General features: G+C 52.0%; 3 protein-coding genes across 3 annotated transcripts; 1 reads left to right on the forward strand and 2 right to left on the reverse strand.

The window, feature by feature from the left end:
- Positions 1–1,491: 1,491 nt before the first annotated feature.
- Positions 1,492–3,466, forward strand: DCS_04108 (uncharacterized protein; the record flags this gene model as incomplete). The annotated part of the gene is made up of 6 exons (XM_040801420.1): positions 1,492–1,944; positions 2,022–2,216; positions 2,277–2,392; positions 2,460–3,031; positions 3,100–3,324; positions 3,393–3,466. 6 exons carry the CDS (start codon positions 1,492–1,494, stop codon positions 3,464–3,466), a joined length of 1,635 nt encoding a protein of 544 aa, XP_040656453.1.
- Positions 3,467–5,788: 2,322 nt separating this feature from the next.
- On the reverse strand, positions 5,789–9,150 carry DCS_04109 (ATPase-like, ATP-binding domain protein; the record flags this gene model as incomplete). The annotated part of the gene is made up of 3 exons (XM_040801421.1): positions 5,789–6,924; positions 6,991–7,320; positions 7,398–9,150. 3 exons carry the CDS (start codon positions 9,148–9,150, stop codon positions 5,789–5,791), a joined length of 3,219 nt encoding a protein of 1,072 aa, XP_040656454.1.
- A 4,353-nt stretch (positions 9,151–13,503) lies between these two features.
- DCS_04110 (uncharacterized protein) lies at positions 13,504–14,547 on the reverse strand (the record flags this gene model as incomplete). The annotated part of the gene is made up of 1 exon (XM_040801422.1): positions 13,504–14,547. One exon carries the CDS (start codon positions 14,545–14,547, stop codon positions 13,504–13,506), a length of 1,044 nt encoding a protein of 347 aa, XP_040656455.1.
- Between the last annotated feature and the right edge of the window lie 1,534 nt (positions 14,548–16,081).

Here is a 16,081-nt window from a genome sequence, read left to right on the forward strand (position 1 = left end):
CTGAAAATGCACCCTGAGCCAATGGGAAACTAGCTCATCGACGTTTCGGGCAAGCAGTGCAACACTGCACCCTTGTCACCTAGAGAGCCCCAGAACTCTGCTCCTTGCTGCATGCTCCTACAGTACAGTAAGTACGTACAAGTATTACGGAGTACTTGGCACACCTGAGTACAGTAGTACTTAAGTATGTGTACGACGTACAGTACTAAAACAAGTACTGTCAGTGCGGAGGACTCGGCACATGCACAGACAGTACTTACGACGGAGGTTCAAGCACACCTCCAGTTGTTGTACTCCGTGCAAGCACTGTACTGTCTCAATCTACTCCATACACCACTCTCACCGATAGCCTGATAGGTAACCTCGTGGGCAGGAGCTTGCTCATGTTGCCCGTGCAGGTACTCCGTACATGTACGCCTACTTGTACCCTTCAGCGCCGTACGTACTCCCCTTGATGTGATTTTTGTTTTTACCAAAATACCAAGTCGTACAGCAGATCCTTTTCCTCGTACGAGCAACATCTCCTACCCCGTGCGCCTACCTGCTACTTTCCCCCAGCATACACGATCATGTCCACGCACTCTTTTCATCATATCTCGCAACCCGCCGAGCCGTCAGCACATACCGGAAAAAATTGCCAAAAACTCGAGTGGAACCGAAACGCCCTCAAATTTGCGCAACCACCATCCTGAGCAGGTGCAAGCCGGAAGGTAGCATTTGGATGGATACAGACTGCTCCTCCCCACTCTACACCTACCTGGACTTGCACCTACACTTCCACCTACACTTCCAACTACTTGTACACTTACACTTGCTTACAGTACATGTACTCGCCCTTACTTGTAACACCTGCGCCTACTCACTTGTACACCCACACCTACTTACTTGTACCCCGTACACTTACACCTACTGTACACCTACTACTTGCACCTCCTTGCACCTACTTGTACAACTACATACACCTAGGCGTAGGTGTGCAGTACAGAACACCACTGGCATTGCAGAGTAAGTACTTGTACAGAGCACAGAGCACTGAGTGGTACTCACTCGTAAATACTTACTGTCTACTGTAGCTGCGGAGCAATGCTTACTGTAGCTGTCGTGTTCGTACTGACAGGTACTGCAAGTACTTAGGTCCAAGTTCGAGTACTTCCTATTAATAATCCCGTATTATCGGTAATAATAGCATGCGTCTGGAGCGGAAGCACTATCCGATCAAACCCGAGTCGAGTCGTTCGTTCTTTTGCGGGGTCAACGATCTGTTCACGACACACGATTCCGCAGGCACCGGCATAGGCGCAACCGCGCACCTCGGCCGCTTCTGACGGCAGCAGACGTGCACCCGCAGACCTAGCGCTTGAATGCAAGGCCGCAAGAGTGGGCTGACGGCAATTCATTGATAATATTTCGCCAGGTCATGGTTACCCATCACCGTCACCGGGACCAATTTCTCCGTCCACACGCATCACGTCGATCTCCCAGGCACTGGCCATGGCTCCTCAGCCGACTGCGGACTCGCACGAGTCCTCCTCAGACCAGTCCATGAGCGACACCTCTCTTGGTTCGGCACAGAAACAACCGATTCAAGACACCAACATCTTGCCTGCCACGCCTGCCACGCCTGACAAGGCTACCCTATCACTGCCGGACAACGACTTGGAAAAGGCTCGACAGGATGGCCATGCCGCGCCAGCGCCAGCGTACTGCGCCCTCCCCGCGGCTCGTCGACGCTTCATCCTTGGCATTGTTACCGTCGCGGGACTCCTCGGGCCCCTGGCCGGCGCCATTTACCTCCCGGCATTGCCTGTGCTGGAGAGGGAGTTCAACGTCGGCTCCACGGCCCTCAATGCGACGGTCTCGGTCTTCATGGTGACCTTTGCGTTTGCCGTGAGTCCTCCACCCCCCGACGCCATCGGCCTTGTCCCGCCGGGCCTGAGCGAGGCCGTGAGCGCCGGTGCTGGGGCCGACATGGATGCTGAACCCGGACATGAATGGATGCTGATCATCGAGCGTCGCCGCAGCCGCTCTTCTGGGCCAGTCTCGCCGATGTCCAAGGCCGACGACCGTTGTACATCATCTCGCTGGCCGTCTACATCTTCGCCAACATCCTGATCGCGTCGCTGCCCAAGAATTTCGGCGCCCTGGTATTCTTGCGTCTCGTTCAAGCATTTGGATCGGCCGCCGTCGTTTCCATGGGCGCCGGCACCGTCGCGGATGTGTGTTGTTCCCACCACCCACCACCGCCGCTTGCCAGCCCGGGCCGCTAACGGTCCCAGATCACGGAACCGAAGCGACGCGCCACCGCCATGTCCCTGTTTCTGCTTGGTCCCCAGTGCGGTCCCATCATCGGTCCCGTCCTCGGAGGCGCCTTGGCCGGGCAGACGAGCTGGAGGTGGATTTTCGGCTTTCTAGGCAAGTGCGCCGACTATCTGTAGCGCTTGACGGAAGTCTGACCCGAGCCGCTCAGCCATCTCTGGCCTCGTCCTGTGGCTCGTTGTCATCTTCATGCTGCCCGAAACGCTTCGGTGCCGCGTCGGCAACGGCGAAATCCACAGCAACGGCTCTTGGATACTTCTGCCGCCCAGACTCGCCTCGGATCTCGCGCCGGAGCCTCGGAGAGGACCGAAACCCCCCAAGCCCACTCTGCTGGCCTACTGGAGGCTCTTCTCCTACGCCCCGATCGGCATCGTCTCCGTCAACACGGCGATACTCTACTCGACCTATTTTGCCATCGCCGTCCATCTCCCCCACGCCCTGGAAGATGTCTACCGCTGGTCCACGACGGCCGTAGGTGCCGGGTATCTCGCCGTCGGCATCGCCCTCGTCATCGGATCCGTCATCGGTGGTCGCGTCAACGATTGGCGCCGCGCGCGACTCGTCAAGGCAGCGCCGGACGGGCATGTCGAGCCCGAGACGAGATTGGCCGACCAGGCATGGGGTGTCATGCTGTGCGCCGCTGGCACCATCATGTTTGGCTGGTTCGTCGACCGCTCCGTCCACGCTGCGGCAGTCCTGATTGCTACCTTCCTGAGTATGGCCGTGAACCCCAGCGCTTCCAGGCGCGCATCTTGAGGCTTCCGAACGCTAATTTTCTGCCAGCTGGCTTCGGCATGAGCTGGGTTTTCATTGCGACGACCGCATTCTTGTCCGAGTGTGTCCCCCAGCAAGCCGCCGGCGCGTTTGCGCTCGGAAACATGCTCCGGAATCCGGGCGCCGCCATCGCGGCAGTCATCCTTCCCCCCCTCGTATCCAAGATGGGCGTCGCATGGTTCTTCACTGGCTTGGGCATCTTGGATGCCGTGGTTGTCGGCGGTGCCGTCATACGTAAGTCCACTCCGTGCACGACAGGACCTGTCACCTGCGCTTCATCGGTTAACATACGAGACCCCTAGTCTTGCGCATACGCGGCCCTTATTGGAGGGAGCAGAGAAAGGCCAAGGCGCAGAATGCGAAGAGCGGAGGGTAACCAGATGAAAGAATAATAATACTAGTTCCATACAGTTTGTGAACAGACTTTCGAGGACAATGCATTCTTGCGTTGGGCGACGTAAACCGGCTCGCCCACATAATATATACATGTTTGAGCATATGGCTTTCTGTTGAGGATTGCGATTTGGACGCACTATTCCACTCGCCGCCCTTCTTCTAAACCCGCGAGTCTCACTAATGGTGCAAAGTCAGGCACTAGTAAATGAAGCAAGCACCTGGCTGGAAATTATCATTCTATCTACAGAGTATTCCATAAGGCTCGAGTTATTCTCTAGCATAGTCTGCTTGTTGCAGAAGCTCTGTATCTTCGTTGCATGCCTCCAAATATCGCATAGGCTCTCATACATTCGAAGAAGGCTGTACTGCCATCTCGCTAGGGCCCTGATTATCCAAAAAGATCGTTTAATCCTATCCCAATCTAGATATGCCATCATTTCTTCCCTAGTCCAATCCTTCAGCCTAGCCGTGTTATCTGCTTCCAGTCAATATGTCAGTCGTTTGGAGTCGTAGGGTATGGTAATAATGGTACCGATTGCCTTCCGATAATGGGTATTCGTTCGATTGCGGCTATTGTCTTGTAGATCATACCAAGCCTCAATTGCTGTAATATGTCTCTGATAGATAGCTTGTGGGACATCAAATGGTAGACTTGATGCTACTGTAAGTGTAGAAGCTTCTTGAGGCAATGGTATCTTTGTATTTCACGGGTGACAGACTGGCTGGATTGCCGTAGCAGATTGGGTAACGGTAGTCAACCCGGTGACTGACTGGCTGGATTGCTGTAACCGACTCGGCGGCTGACTGACTAGATGGCTGTAACCAACGAGGCGACTTTGAAGGATTGGATTGCTGTAACCAGCAAGAAGGCTGCAACTGATTAGGCGACTGTGATTGACTAAATGACTTGAACTATATTCAGTGGTTGTGTTGCTGGCATAATCCCTTGCTGTTCTCTACGTACAATTTCTGTGCTTCTGATTCACTTGATGCTAGTTCAGAACCCAACCCGTGATATTTGCACGATCGATGGTCATATATGGACTGAAATATTTAGTTTCACTTGGGAGGGCAATGTGCCCAGCCGGCCGTATCAACTGACCTTGTTATAGGGGTGGGACTATACGATTAGATGGTCAACAGTAGTCTTTGGTATTGCACATCCTCTGTACACAGCGTCGACTTTGAACGAGTACTCCGTACTTACACATACTTTCATCCCCAGCTGAATGGGGTGAGAAATTTTCATGAGGAGAAGAAGATTTACTCGCATTTCGTCGGGCTAGTTAACAACAGTTGAATAGCCACGCGCAAGGAGTTGCTAGAAAAAGTGAATGGTGTGCATCTGCGGATTGCACAACTTCTACAGCTATTGTAATAAGTTTCCACCACTGACGGGGACTCGTTTCCTGCTGGCACGTCATAAATGAGCTACCTCGCAGAGGTTCCAGTCTTCGGCGATGACCTTCTCACGAAACGAGCCATTGTCCCAAAAGCCAAACCAAGCAGGTTTGGATGGATCACACAACGCTGTTGGATCTCGGCTTGGAGAGAAATGGTCCGTTCGGCTGTTTACAGGTGGGACTAGCGATTCGTTTCAATTTGCGTGCAACTTGTTCTGCCTAGTACCGACTCGTCACATCATGTTGTTTGAGAATGCTGTCCTGTTCTAGTAATTCTACTTCTGTGGCAAAGATCCAACCAGGCTATTGATAAAACTCCAACTGCCAGCCAACTCTAATAACACGCTTGCTTGCTGATACTATATTCTCTGCCAGTCCGGCCGGTGTACATTCCCCGGCGTCGTATTCCGAAACTTTCAACAAATTTGAGCAGCCAAGGCCGTAGCATCCTGTGAATGAGATGCTCGCCGTCGTGACCTTCTCGACAGACCCCATCGAATCAGCATCCTCTCAAGATTCGGCACACCCACAGGTTTTGGAAGGTAATCGTCCATTCCAGCCTGTGTGCATTTCTCTCGGTCCCCGTTAATAGCAGATGCCGTCATCGCTATGATGGGCACATCTTGTAAATCCGAGATGAACGGAGCATGGTGTCGCAGGATGTGTGTGCACTTATACCCATCAATTATCGGCATTTGAACGTCCATAAGTATGATGTTCGGCTTGGTGTTTTGCCCCAGCGATGATCCCATCAAGTAGTCTATTGCTTCTTTCCCGTTCCAAGAGGCTGTGACACGGAACCCAAGCTTCTGAATTATTTTGGTGGCAATCTTTTGATTCACGGGGCTGACGGATGATTAGTGCCGGTACAACCCATCACAGGGGGGACATGGGTTCTCTCACTTGTCTTCCACGACCAGGATGTGTATTTTCTCTCTCTCGCAACGAGGTAGCACCTGTTCGGTGCTTGGTATCGGAATAGGTAACGGTTGAGGGGGCGGTGACAGTAGTTGTGATCTGCCTGAATCTGTCGAGACATGCTCGGACCTGCAGCTTGGAAAGCCAAGAACGGACTCGAGACGATCAGGCATCGTTCCACTCTGCACCAGATTCAACTTTCGAGGCAGATTTGGCTTGCCGAAAGGAATCCAAAACGTCGCCGTCGTTCCGGCCCCAGCCGCCGAATGTATGGCTATGCGGCCGCGCATGAGATCGAGCAAATTCTTGCATATCGTCAGTCCGAGGCCGGTTCCCCCGAACCTTCGAGAGGTCGACGCGTCGCCCTGGGAGAAGGGTTGAAAGAGCTTCTTGCGCACGCCAGGGTCCATGCCGATTCCGCTGTCTTCGACCGTAAACCGAATCTCAACAGAGTCCGCCGTTTCTTGCTCCGCCGTGACGGAGAAGCGCACCAGCCCCTCGGTTGTAAACTTCATACTATTCGCCAGGAGATTTGTAGCAATTTGCCTAACTCGACCTGGATCTCCGATAACTACCATATTATCGGGAATATTGCTATCAATAAATAGTTGAAAGTCTAATCCTTTACGCTGCACCGCGAACTTGATCATTCGCCCGACTTCCTTGACAATAAGAGGAAGGGAGAATTGGACATCCTCAATGTCCAAATGACCAGATTCGATCTTGGAAAAATCGAGAATATCGTTGATTACTGTCAGGAGGGATGCCGCAGAGCTGTGGATATTGTCGACGTAGTCGCGCTGCTCCTCATTCAGGTCCAAGTCACGCAACAGCTCGGCCATTCCGAGCACACCCGTAATGGGAGTTCGAATCTCGTGTGACATGTTCGCCAAGAACTGACCTTTGAGCCGGTTCGCCTCGTTGGCAGCTGCTTCGTTTGTTAGTGCTCGCCGCTTCTCCATTGACTGCTCTCGAATTGCTTTTTCTTTCTCCTTTAATTCCGTCACGTCAATGATGACGCCAATCACACCTTCGATACACTTCTCCTCGGTCATTTTGTCGCCCTGTTTTATGTCACCGTGCATGGGCAGGAGACGAGTTCGGTAGAAGCGATTGTCTACTCCGTATTAGCTCCCGAGTCTGCGGCGACGACGAGCAACGGATAGAGCCAAGGATGACATACCAATCGAGTGCTCCTTGACGTTGCCGCCAGAGCTAGCATCGAGGATATCATCAATCGGCCGGAGGAATTCTAGCTGCTTGCAGTCTTGCCGACGGCGGGTGAGACGACTGAAGACTGTATATATGTTCTGGCCGATGAACCATTGACTGCCGCGGTTGTCCTCATCGATGTTGTTCCACAGCAAAGCACCCTCGAGCATAGTTACGTTATGATGCGGGTCGACGGTGAAGATGGTTACTTCGGAGTGGGCAATGACGCTTCGCAGCTGCTCGCGGGTGCGTTTGGCGCTCAGCTTTGTCTCCATGCTTTCATGAATGTCGGTGCAGGTGCCTATTCCGAGCACAGGCATTAGCCAGGGGTAAGTATGGAGGAGCGACATGCGTGTCGCCTATGGCGGATCTGCTTACCGAACCATTTTTCTATCTCGCCAGTGCTTTTACTTCGTATGGCCAAGGCGCGGCCCAGGAACCATCTCCATTCACCATCTTCGCGACGGCACCGGTACTCCATCTGGTACGGCTCGCCGGTCTGCAGCGAGCGCTGCCATCGGGAGTTGGCCTCGACAATGTCCGCCTGATGAACCGGTGCCTGCCACTTGACCCCCAAGCATTGCTCTGGTTTTAAACCCGTGTACGCATACCATCTCGTATTAAAGAAGTCGCATATTCCGTCGGGTTTGGCCGTCCACACCAACTGTGGCATCGTATCGCAGATGAGTTTGAATCGTTCCTCGTCCCGCTTCTGAATTTGCGACATCTTTTCTGTTGCGGCGGTGACGTCATGCGCCGTTACTACGCCGGCAAGAAACTCTCCGGTATTGTTGTCGCGGATGGCTTCGCCCGATATATCGAATACCTTCTTCCTCGATTCCCTGTCGACAATGCCGACGCGGATGCTATCGAACGGAGTCTCGGTTCGAAGGAGAACGGATATCGGGTACTCGTCTATGGATAGCTCCCGCATGAAGTCGTCGGTCAAGAGTTTCCAATGGCGGAGAAGCTCAAATCCATCGGTGGGTGTATCATGGTCTGCGTCTTTGGAGAAGAGCAACCTCGCCGCCCTGTTCGGAAACGCGACACTTCCATCCTTCCACATGGCCAAGATGGGAGTCTGGGTCTCGTCCAGCAGTGCGTCCTTCATCAGGATGATCTTCTGCAGCAGGGAGCGCGTATCCAGCTGATTGGTGAACATCGGAGGGCCCATGGGGGGGAACGGGCTCGATGACATGGCGACGCCGCCGGAGCTCTGGAGAAACGGCGACGTTGCGTCTCGGACCGAGGCCTTTGAATCAAGATCTGATTTTTCTGCAGTGTTGGTGTTTGAGTCGACAGTCTCGGCGACGCCGGGCATGACGATGGATTTCCACGCACTCGGCGGCATGGACGGCGCCAGCGGTGTGTTGGTGAAAGTCAAGGTGAAGAATGTCTCGCCCTCGTCGACGGCCCAAATGGTGATGATCATTTTGGCGAAGACTTGGTGAGCGAATTCGTTGGTCTCGGCACTGCCGTCAAAGGTCGCTCTGCTGATGTCCTTGCGACTTATGACGACCTCGACGACGGCATCCTGGGCGGCATGGCTTGTTGAGTCTTCCTGGCAGCCGAGGTCGATGGAGCCGGGTTCGGAGCCAGAATCTGACACGGGAGGTCGAACGCCGACGTTCTCGATCAAGGAGTCCAAGAATGCGCCCCAGGCTATCCACACTGGCCGACCGTCCTGCAACAGATCGATCCCCACCTGGGTCAGGGTTTGACCCCTCAGTCGCTCCGTGATGGCTGCCGAATGAGGTTTGCACAGGTCATCGGTGACGATGCCCATGACTTTGCCCATCGCTTCATTGGCCAAGACAACGGTTTTGTTCTTGTCGAGGATCATGGTCGGGACCGGTAGATGGTGCAGCGAGTAAAAGGCAAGCCGGCCCAGGGGGGGGCAGGTCGTGGAGAGTCCGGAGCTGTTTTGAACTTGCGAGAAGGATTTCATGCCACGATGAAAGTCGTGAGGCTGGTGGCGAGAATACCGTTCGCCGCAGGAGCCAAAGTGGCCATGATGGCTGCTCCTCAAGCCGGGGTTGACTGCCATCTCCATCCATTCCGATTCCGCCTCTGGGCTTTCGGAAGCGACAAACCGCCTCTTGGACCCCAGCAGCCTCACATGCTGGGCCATTGTCGTCAGTTGAGGGGTGAGCACGGGGTGGTTTGTTGGACTACATAAAAGATATTGGGTCCGAGACAATGTCCAGTTTCGTGAGGGGCATGTCTTGTAACGCTGGTAGAGAAGAAACGGTAGTGTGAGTAAGTGATGAAGGAGTACGGAGTATGTGTACTTATAATTATGAAGTAGAATACGGAGCAAGGAGGATTAATATCATGATTATTAACCGTACTAATGGTACTCCGTACGGAGTACTCTGTCGCGATATTATTGATAACCCACAGTCTATAAATTCTTGGCCAACCCTGTGTCCGCTGGCTCCGACGGCGGCCCACCTCGAGGAGCACGCTGGTCTCGGAAGGCAACGAAGAAAGTACTTGCAAGTACGGAGTAAGTACGGAGTACTGAAGAATCAATACTTGAATGTACTGTAATTACACTGCAATTCCATGTTGGCACACCCACACCTATTGCTTGTACCGAGGGCATTCCAGTACTGTACAACACGCCTAGACGTGGACCGTATAACTACCTCATAATACCTGAGCATACGCATGCCCGTCTTTTATTGCACAGCTGCACTCGTGCGGACATACTTGTACTGCTGCAAGAACGAACAAGATTCCCAACTAATGCCGAGCAGCTTCATAAGTACTTTGGCAGAAGGGGGGTTGCAAAGGGTACAGCAGCCCCTGAGGCGAGGGAGCCGTCGCGGGTTCTGACAGTCGGGAGATTGCATTATGGCCGCAAGAACGACGTAGCACCGAGTACATGTGATGCACGACTATAGGATGGGACGCCGGCCGGATCGTCTTGATCGGAGAGTCGGCTAGATGGATGTGAAGGAGCACCAGGAAGCCGATGCTAAGTGATTAGCATAAGTATGCTGCTATGTAATATATGGTACTAAGTTCCGAGTACAGCTATTGTCGAATCCCAATTCTACAAGTACTGGCAGGCAGACGATCGATAAACCGGCATGGGAGAGAATGTTTGTGCTGTGGCGTGATGGAAGCTGCGCGACTTGCCTCTGGAGTGCATCCTCGGCAGGATGAAAGGGTGACGATTTGGGCAACAATGCCCCCCCCCCCCCCCCCCCCCCCCCCGATGACGCCGGTTTCGGAACGGCAGCTAGAGTTGAACGCGCGACCAACTCCCGTACAATCAATCTACAAGTGGCAGTGTCAGGCTGTCAGCACAGGAGGCTAGGCAGCACACCTACAACTACAGGCGAATGGTGAGCATGCCAAGTGCAAGTAGATAAGTGCTGCTGCTGCTGCTTAGTACCGTAGCCGAGCACCACAACCTGTAAAAGTAGTTCGTGGAGTTTATTCTCGCCGTTTCCAACTTGTAGTTGACATGGGCTTGTACCCCTATTCGGCATTGCAGCCGGGCGAATATCAACATTCGCAAAGCAATTTTTCGCTGTAGATACACGCATGTACACATGCCCATATTACCAGTACGAACACCGGCAATAGACAAAAAATCATTATTTACGTCCTGGATGTGTATAACTAATGTACTTGTAGGTGAAAAATCCGCGGTAATGCTGGGTTTGCAACAGCGTCCAGCGAGCAAGCATGTGTTAGCGTGCTTGCAGCGGCAACGGAGCGGCGGGTCGGCCGTCAGATGACCCAGAAGCACATCTGCTTGGAGAATCTACCGACCAAGTAGGTAGGTCCTCGCGGCATAAAGGGATGAACACGCTGGCCGATGCCTGGAGCTAATATTAGGCGAAGAAAATCAGGCGATATACTTGCACTATATAATGGGCTGAAATGTGGGCCTAGGGCATACGGGTACTCCGTCTATATCCACATTGTGCAAGTATGCAACTGTCAGAGGTCAAATGTCAGGGGAACTAGTGAGAATCGCGTCATACTTTTGTGCGTACAATGGCAAATTGTTGGTTCCAAGGACGTCCAGACTACGGAGTGCAGTAAGTAGAGGTATTTCCCGGCAAGTGTGAGTGCTTGTTCCTGTGCTTGGGATTATTTCATCGGCGAATGCGGATACGATACAACCAATGGAAGTGGCCCGTCATTGCCCGATACCCGTGTATCCATCGCCGTGTGTCCATCGAGGGCCCGTTTCCAGTCCAGGCGAGTCTAGATGCCTTTAGTCAGTCCATTTCCCAGCCGTATATTACCACTTACGTGTAGCAGTCTGGATGAGGGTAAAGTTGACAGTCCTAGGCTGCGTGAGTACGACATGAGTACTGACAAGCGGGAGATTTTGCACACGTAATTGTATACTTGTGCACGATCACGAATGATGCACCTACTTACATGCACTGTACTGTACTTGGAGATAAGTACGTGCTTTACAGGATACGGCAGGCGGGTGGAACTTCCTAAAACCGCCCGACTAATGATCCATCCGTACATACAGTAAGTACAAGTACAGCACGCTTCGGACGCGGCTCTGCTTTCGGCCTACAGTGTACTATATGCCCTGTTCATATGACGTACAAAGCACACCTACACCTACTTGCAGGTGTAAGAACTTGTGTCAAACGAATTGCACACTCGATCAGTTGCCAGTCAAGATTGGGCCGTTGTCGACGGTGAATGTCGATGGTGAATGTCAGGGGAAATGTTTGTTATTGCTCGTCCACTCGCTAGTACATACTTATATTTACTTACATGTACTTACTGTACGTGCAGGGAAGTGTTTTGGGCTAGCCGAACATTGCCGAGAAAGTCCCCTCTACGTGAAGGGCAGGATTTACTGCTCGTACTAACTGTACCGATTACCAGCACTTCGGTGCTGCGCTGGATAAGTGTACGAGTACGGAGTACAGGTAAGTACTTAGTAGACTACTTGTATTAATACTCCGTACTGTATATGTATAGCAAAAGTACTCCGTACAAGTAGGTGGACAAGTAAGTGCTTAAGTACAGTACTGTACTGCGCTGGAATACTCACATGTGTACGGAATCCATGTACAGTACTTGCAGTATTCCACACATCAACCCACATATAGTTGAAGGAGCAGCATATGAGCTCCGTACAGGCATATGACAGAAACGCCTCGTGGCGTTCCCGCAACCCGGGTGGTGGAAGACGTGGACGGATCCCTCGGTGGAGAGGATCCAGATGGGCCAGCGTTCCTTTGAGCCGACGTTTTGGCAAGCCGATTTTACATACTGTAGGTATTACTACTCTACTAGCCGTATTCATCCGACACTCTTCGTACGCTAGCAGAACCTGGCCTGACACTAATATTATTCATGCGATATTGCCATGGGATAGGGATGGCGTACGCGTGCCCGAGGTTTCAACAATTCTTGTTGGGGTAAAAATTGCTACTCTACGAGGTTAGTACGGCGTACTCCGAACAGCTAGTGCACTTGTATTTACAGCACTTTACATGCCCAGCTATATGATTAGTTGAGCAATAATACAGGTGCTCCGTACTCCGTACGCTTCGATACTCCGTACTCGCCACAGTAAGTAAGTGCATGTGTTTACCACTATGTTTACCACTATGCAGTAATTATTACTGTACTCCGTACTCCGTCCAAGTACATGCAAGTACAGTAAATAGCTAAGTACTTACACGTACTTACTGTACATAAGTGCGAGTAAGTACTGTGCAAGTACCCTTTTCAAGTTCTGCTCCGCGGCAAGCACCATTTTGATGATATTCTTGTCTTGTTTCCGCTCCCGGCTTCGGCGTGGCAGTACTTGTACATCAGAGAAGACCAACCTGCAGTCGTTCAACTACGAGTACGCAGCCATTCAAAAAGTAGAAAACGTATTGGTATGTACTGTATGCAGGACACATCCAAGTGTGCGAGTAAGTCCAGGAGGCAGTCTGTAGGTAACCGGGTTTGTGGACACCGCGCATACGGCTCACACCCCGTTTTTTTGCCCCTTTTTTTTGCGAAGCTTTTCTCGGGCAATACTCGCATTTGTGGTAGGGGTTGGCCAGCCCAAGTGGGAACCTTGACTACCACAAGATTCTTACTCAAGTACGTTTTAGTAATAAGCTACTCCGTACTCCGTACGGACAGTGCTCGTTCATAACATGTAAATTATTGTTACCGTCTTGCTGGTACATGTAAGTACACCCACTTGAAAGTACTCTACATCAGCATGAATACTCCGTACAAGCAAGTACGTAAGTGCACTAACAAGTACGGAGTAGGTGCTCTGTACTCCGTACTTTGAGCCGTACTTGCATGTACAGTACTGTAAGTACACGTATTATAGTACAGGTGATACTCGGTATTATAACAAGAATAATACTCCGTATTCCGTACTCCGTAATACTGTCAGTTCGGTGTACTCCGCACTACGAGCGGAACAATATTCTGTACAGCCTTTTAAACTACGGCAATGGATTTTTTTTTTTTTTCAATACTTTGTGTGCATCCCATTTGCTGCGATGACGGCCTCGCAACGAACTGGCATGCTAGCGACGAGGTCCCGAAGGTATGATTCCGCAATCGCCCCCCAGGCCTCCTTCACAACCTGCTGGAACAACTCGCGGCCCATTTTATCTTGTGGGTGGTTCTGCTGAACCCAATCCTTCATCGTATTCCAAACGTGCTCGATCGGGTTGAGATCCGGGCTATGAGCCAGCCAGGGGGCTGAGCATGATTCGATTCCCCGGTTTTGAAGCAACTGCTTCGTACGACTCGCCGTCGCGACAGGCTCGTCATTTCCTACCAGTTGAAGATGCGGGTGCTTTCGAACCCAGCCATCGAGCAAGGGAACAATCTGGTCGCAGTAATCGTTTTCGTCGACCGAGCTCCATTCCTTCTCCCAGAAATGACAAGGGCCTTTGCCCGTCTTCCCAGAAAAGCAAGCCCAAAAGGTCGAGCCGGCCTTGGGGGCGGTTTGCTCTACGATACAAGTCGGATTCGCCTCTTCCTCGGCCTTCCTCGTCACCCACGTTCGCGTATGGCGGCCTGATTGAAAAGAGGTCTCGTCCGACCAGAGAGCGCGATCCCATTGATCAGGGGTCCAGCTTCGATGCTTGACGGCCCATTCGAGTCGAAGCACTCGCAATGTCTCGCTGATCGGCGGCTTCGTGCAGGCAACGTATCGATTGTAGCCGCGTTTTCGTAGCGCATACCGTATGCAATAGTGCCCGACAGACCAGCCGAGCGCTTTTGGAAGTTGGTCGTACGGTAGCTGGCGAGCTTCCTTGCTCGAACAGACAAAGACCACCAGCTCTTCGATTTGTTTCTCCGTCAGAACGCTACGGCGCCCGGACCGTTTGATCGGCTCGATCGCGTGCGTGGCCCCGTATTGAACTTGGTGGATTGTGAGGCCTGTTTCGCGTGAGATGGCCTCGTTGCTGAATCCCAGCCGCCGCATCAGCTGTATGTCGCGCCGATAATCCCTTGTTGAATCGGACCGTCGGGTCGGCTTGTAGGTGACTTGGTCTTCCATCGTGCCCGTATGCGCCATGGGAGTGCGCCGTGACAATAACTATACTCTACCACGCAAACGAACCGCTCATTGCCGGAGAAAAAAAACCTCACCAAAACGTACCACGTACGCGTGTCTGTACGTGTCACGCTCGTGGTGTCAATAGGGAGGTACTCCGAATTAATTTAATTAATTTTCCTGCAACCCCCCACCATTCGGCCGCTACCGTCAGCGTGAGACCCCCGTCGACTACAGTATGTCAGCCTCCTTACAGTACGTAAGTACAGTTTGCACTCGCTGTAAGTACGGAATATTAGTACCGTAAATTGTTACACTGCTTGCGATGATTCTATATGTCAAGGAGATAATTATTAATAATGCAGGCTACAGCACTTACATGTGCAGTACTACAGATATCCCGTGCCTTGCAGTACATGTACATACACCTTGCCTGCCAGGACCGTACATGCTCACATACCTTGGTGCTCATATACGGTACACTGAAATTGCATGTTTTCACGAATACTTATGTGCAAGAGCTGGGCATTGATATTCCGTTACATCACCATTCTAACGAGCCGGGACATTCATGTCAAAGTTGGCCGTACACGACATGGACCGAGGCTTGCAGCCACCTGCTTATAGTAAAATGCAGGCGTGCATATAGCCAGTCACTTTGAGCATGTGTTTTCCCCTTTCAGTTGTTGACATGTACCGATCTGGGGTTGAGCCTACGAAGGATGAGGGAAATGTGAACACACGTGTTGCACATAATACTCTGTACCTATGTTCGTATGCTATCTGCTACATTTCCTCTGGCACTTGATTCCTTGCACTATTTCTGTTGTCCGCCTGCCCCTTCAGCCTGAACACATTTCCACAGCCTGCTACTGCAAGGGTGACTCGCATGCTTCGTTGTCTTTGCCACTTCTGCCGAGCATAATATATATATATATATATTATGCCGAGCCTGTCAACACGAGTATTCACGACTGTGTGTCCGGGACGAATACGGACAATCGGTAGACAGTTGGCACGGCTGACTCAAATCGTCCACCATCTTATCGAACCTGACCGCCGGACTCGAGGAGGCTGCATCAACTTTACTCTCACCCATCCACCGGTAACTAATAACTGAGCATGGTGCACGAAATGAAAAATGAACAATGGCACAGTCGAGTCGTCCAAAATTCCAGACAGCGCCGAAATCATTACTTTTCATGGTGACCGCCAGTCTCGCCATCTCACCATGAACCAGAGTGGGCACTGCACCGGTCCGTAGAGCAAACAAATGACACAAGGTGGTGCCAAACTTGGCATATTGTGCCACCAGACACTGGAATGACTGGGGTCTGGTGGAAGTTGGAATGTACTGGGCCAGCTGTGCTCGAGGCATTCCGTGACCTGCTGTCACTGTTCAACGAGGTGTCGATTGAACAGAACAGCGGTGGTCGAATGGCAAACGTGTCATATGTGAATGATAATCTTCTGCCTTGATCGGGCATTTGTAAACTTGACAGATAATCTGAATAGTACTGGCTATCGCCTGACGCCT

The sequence above is a fragment of the Drechmeria coniospora genome, chromosome 02 (genome assembly GCF_001625195.1).
Source record: "Drechmeria coniospora strain ARSEF 6962 chromosome 02, whole genome shotgun sequence".
NCBI lineage: Eukaryota > Fungi > Ascomycota > Sordariomycetes > Hypocreales > Ophiocordycipitaceae > Drechmeria > Drechmeria coniospora.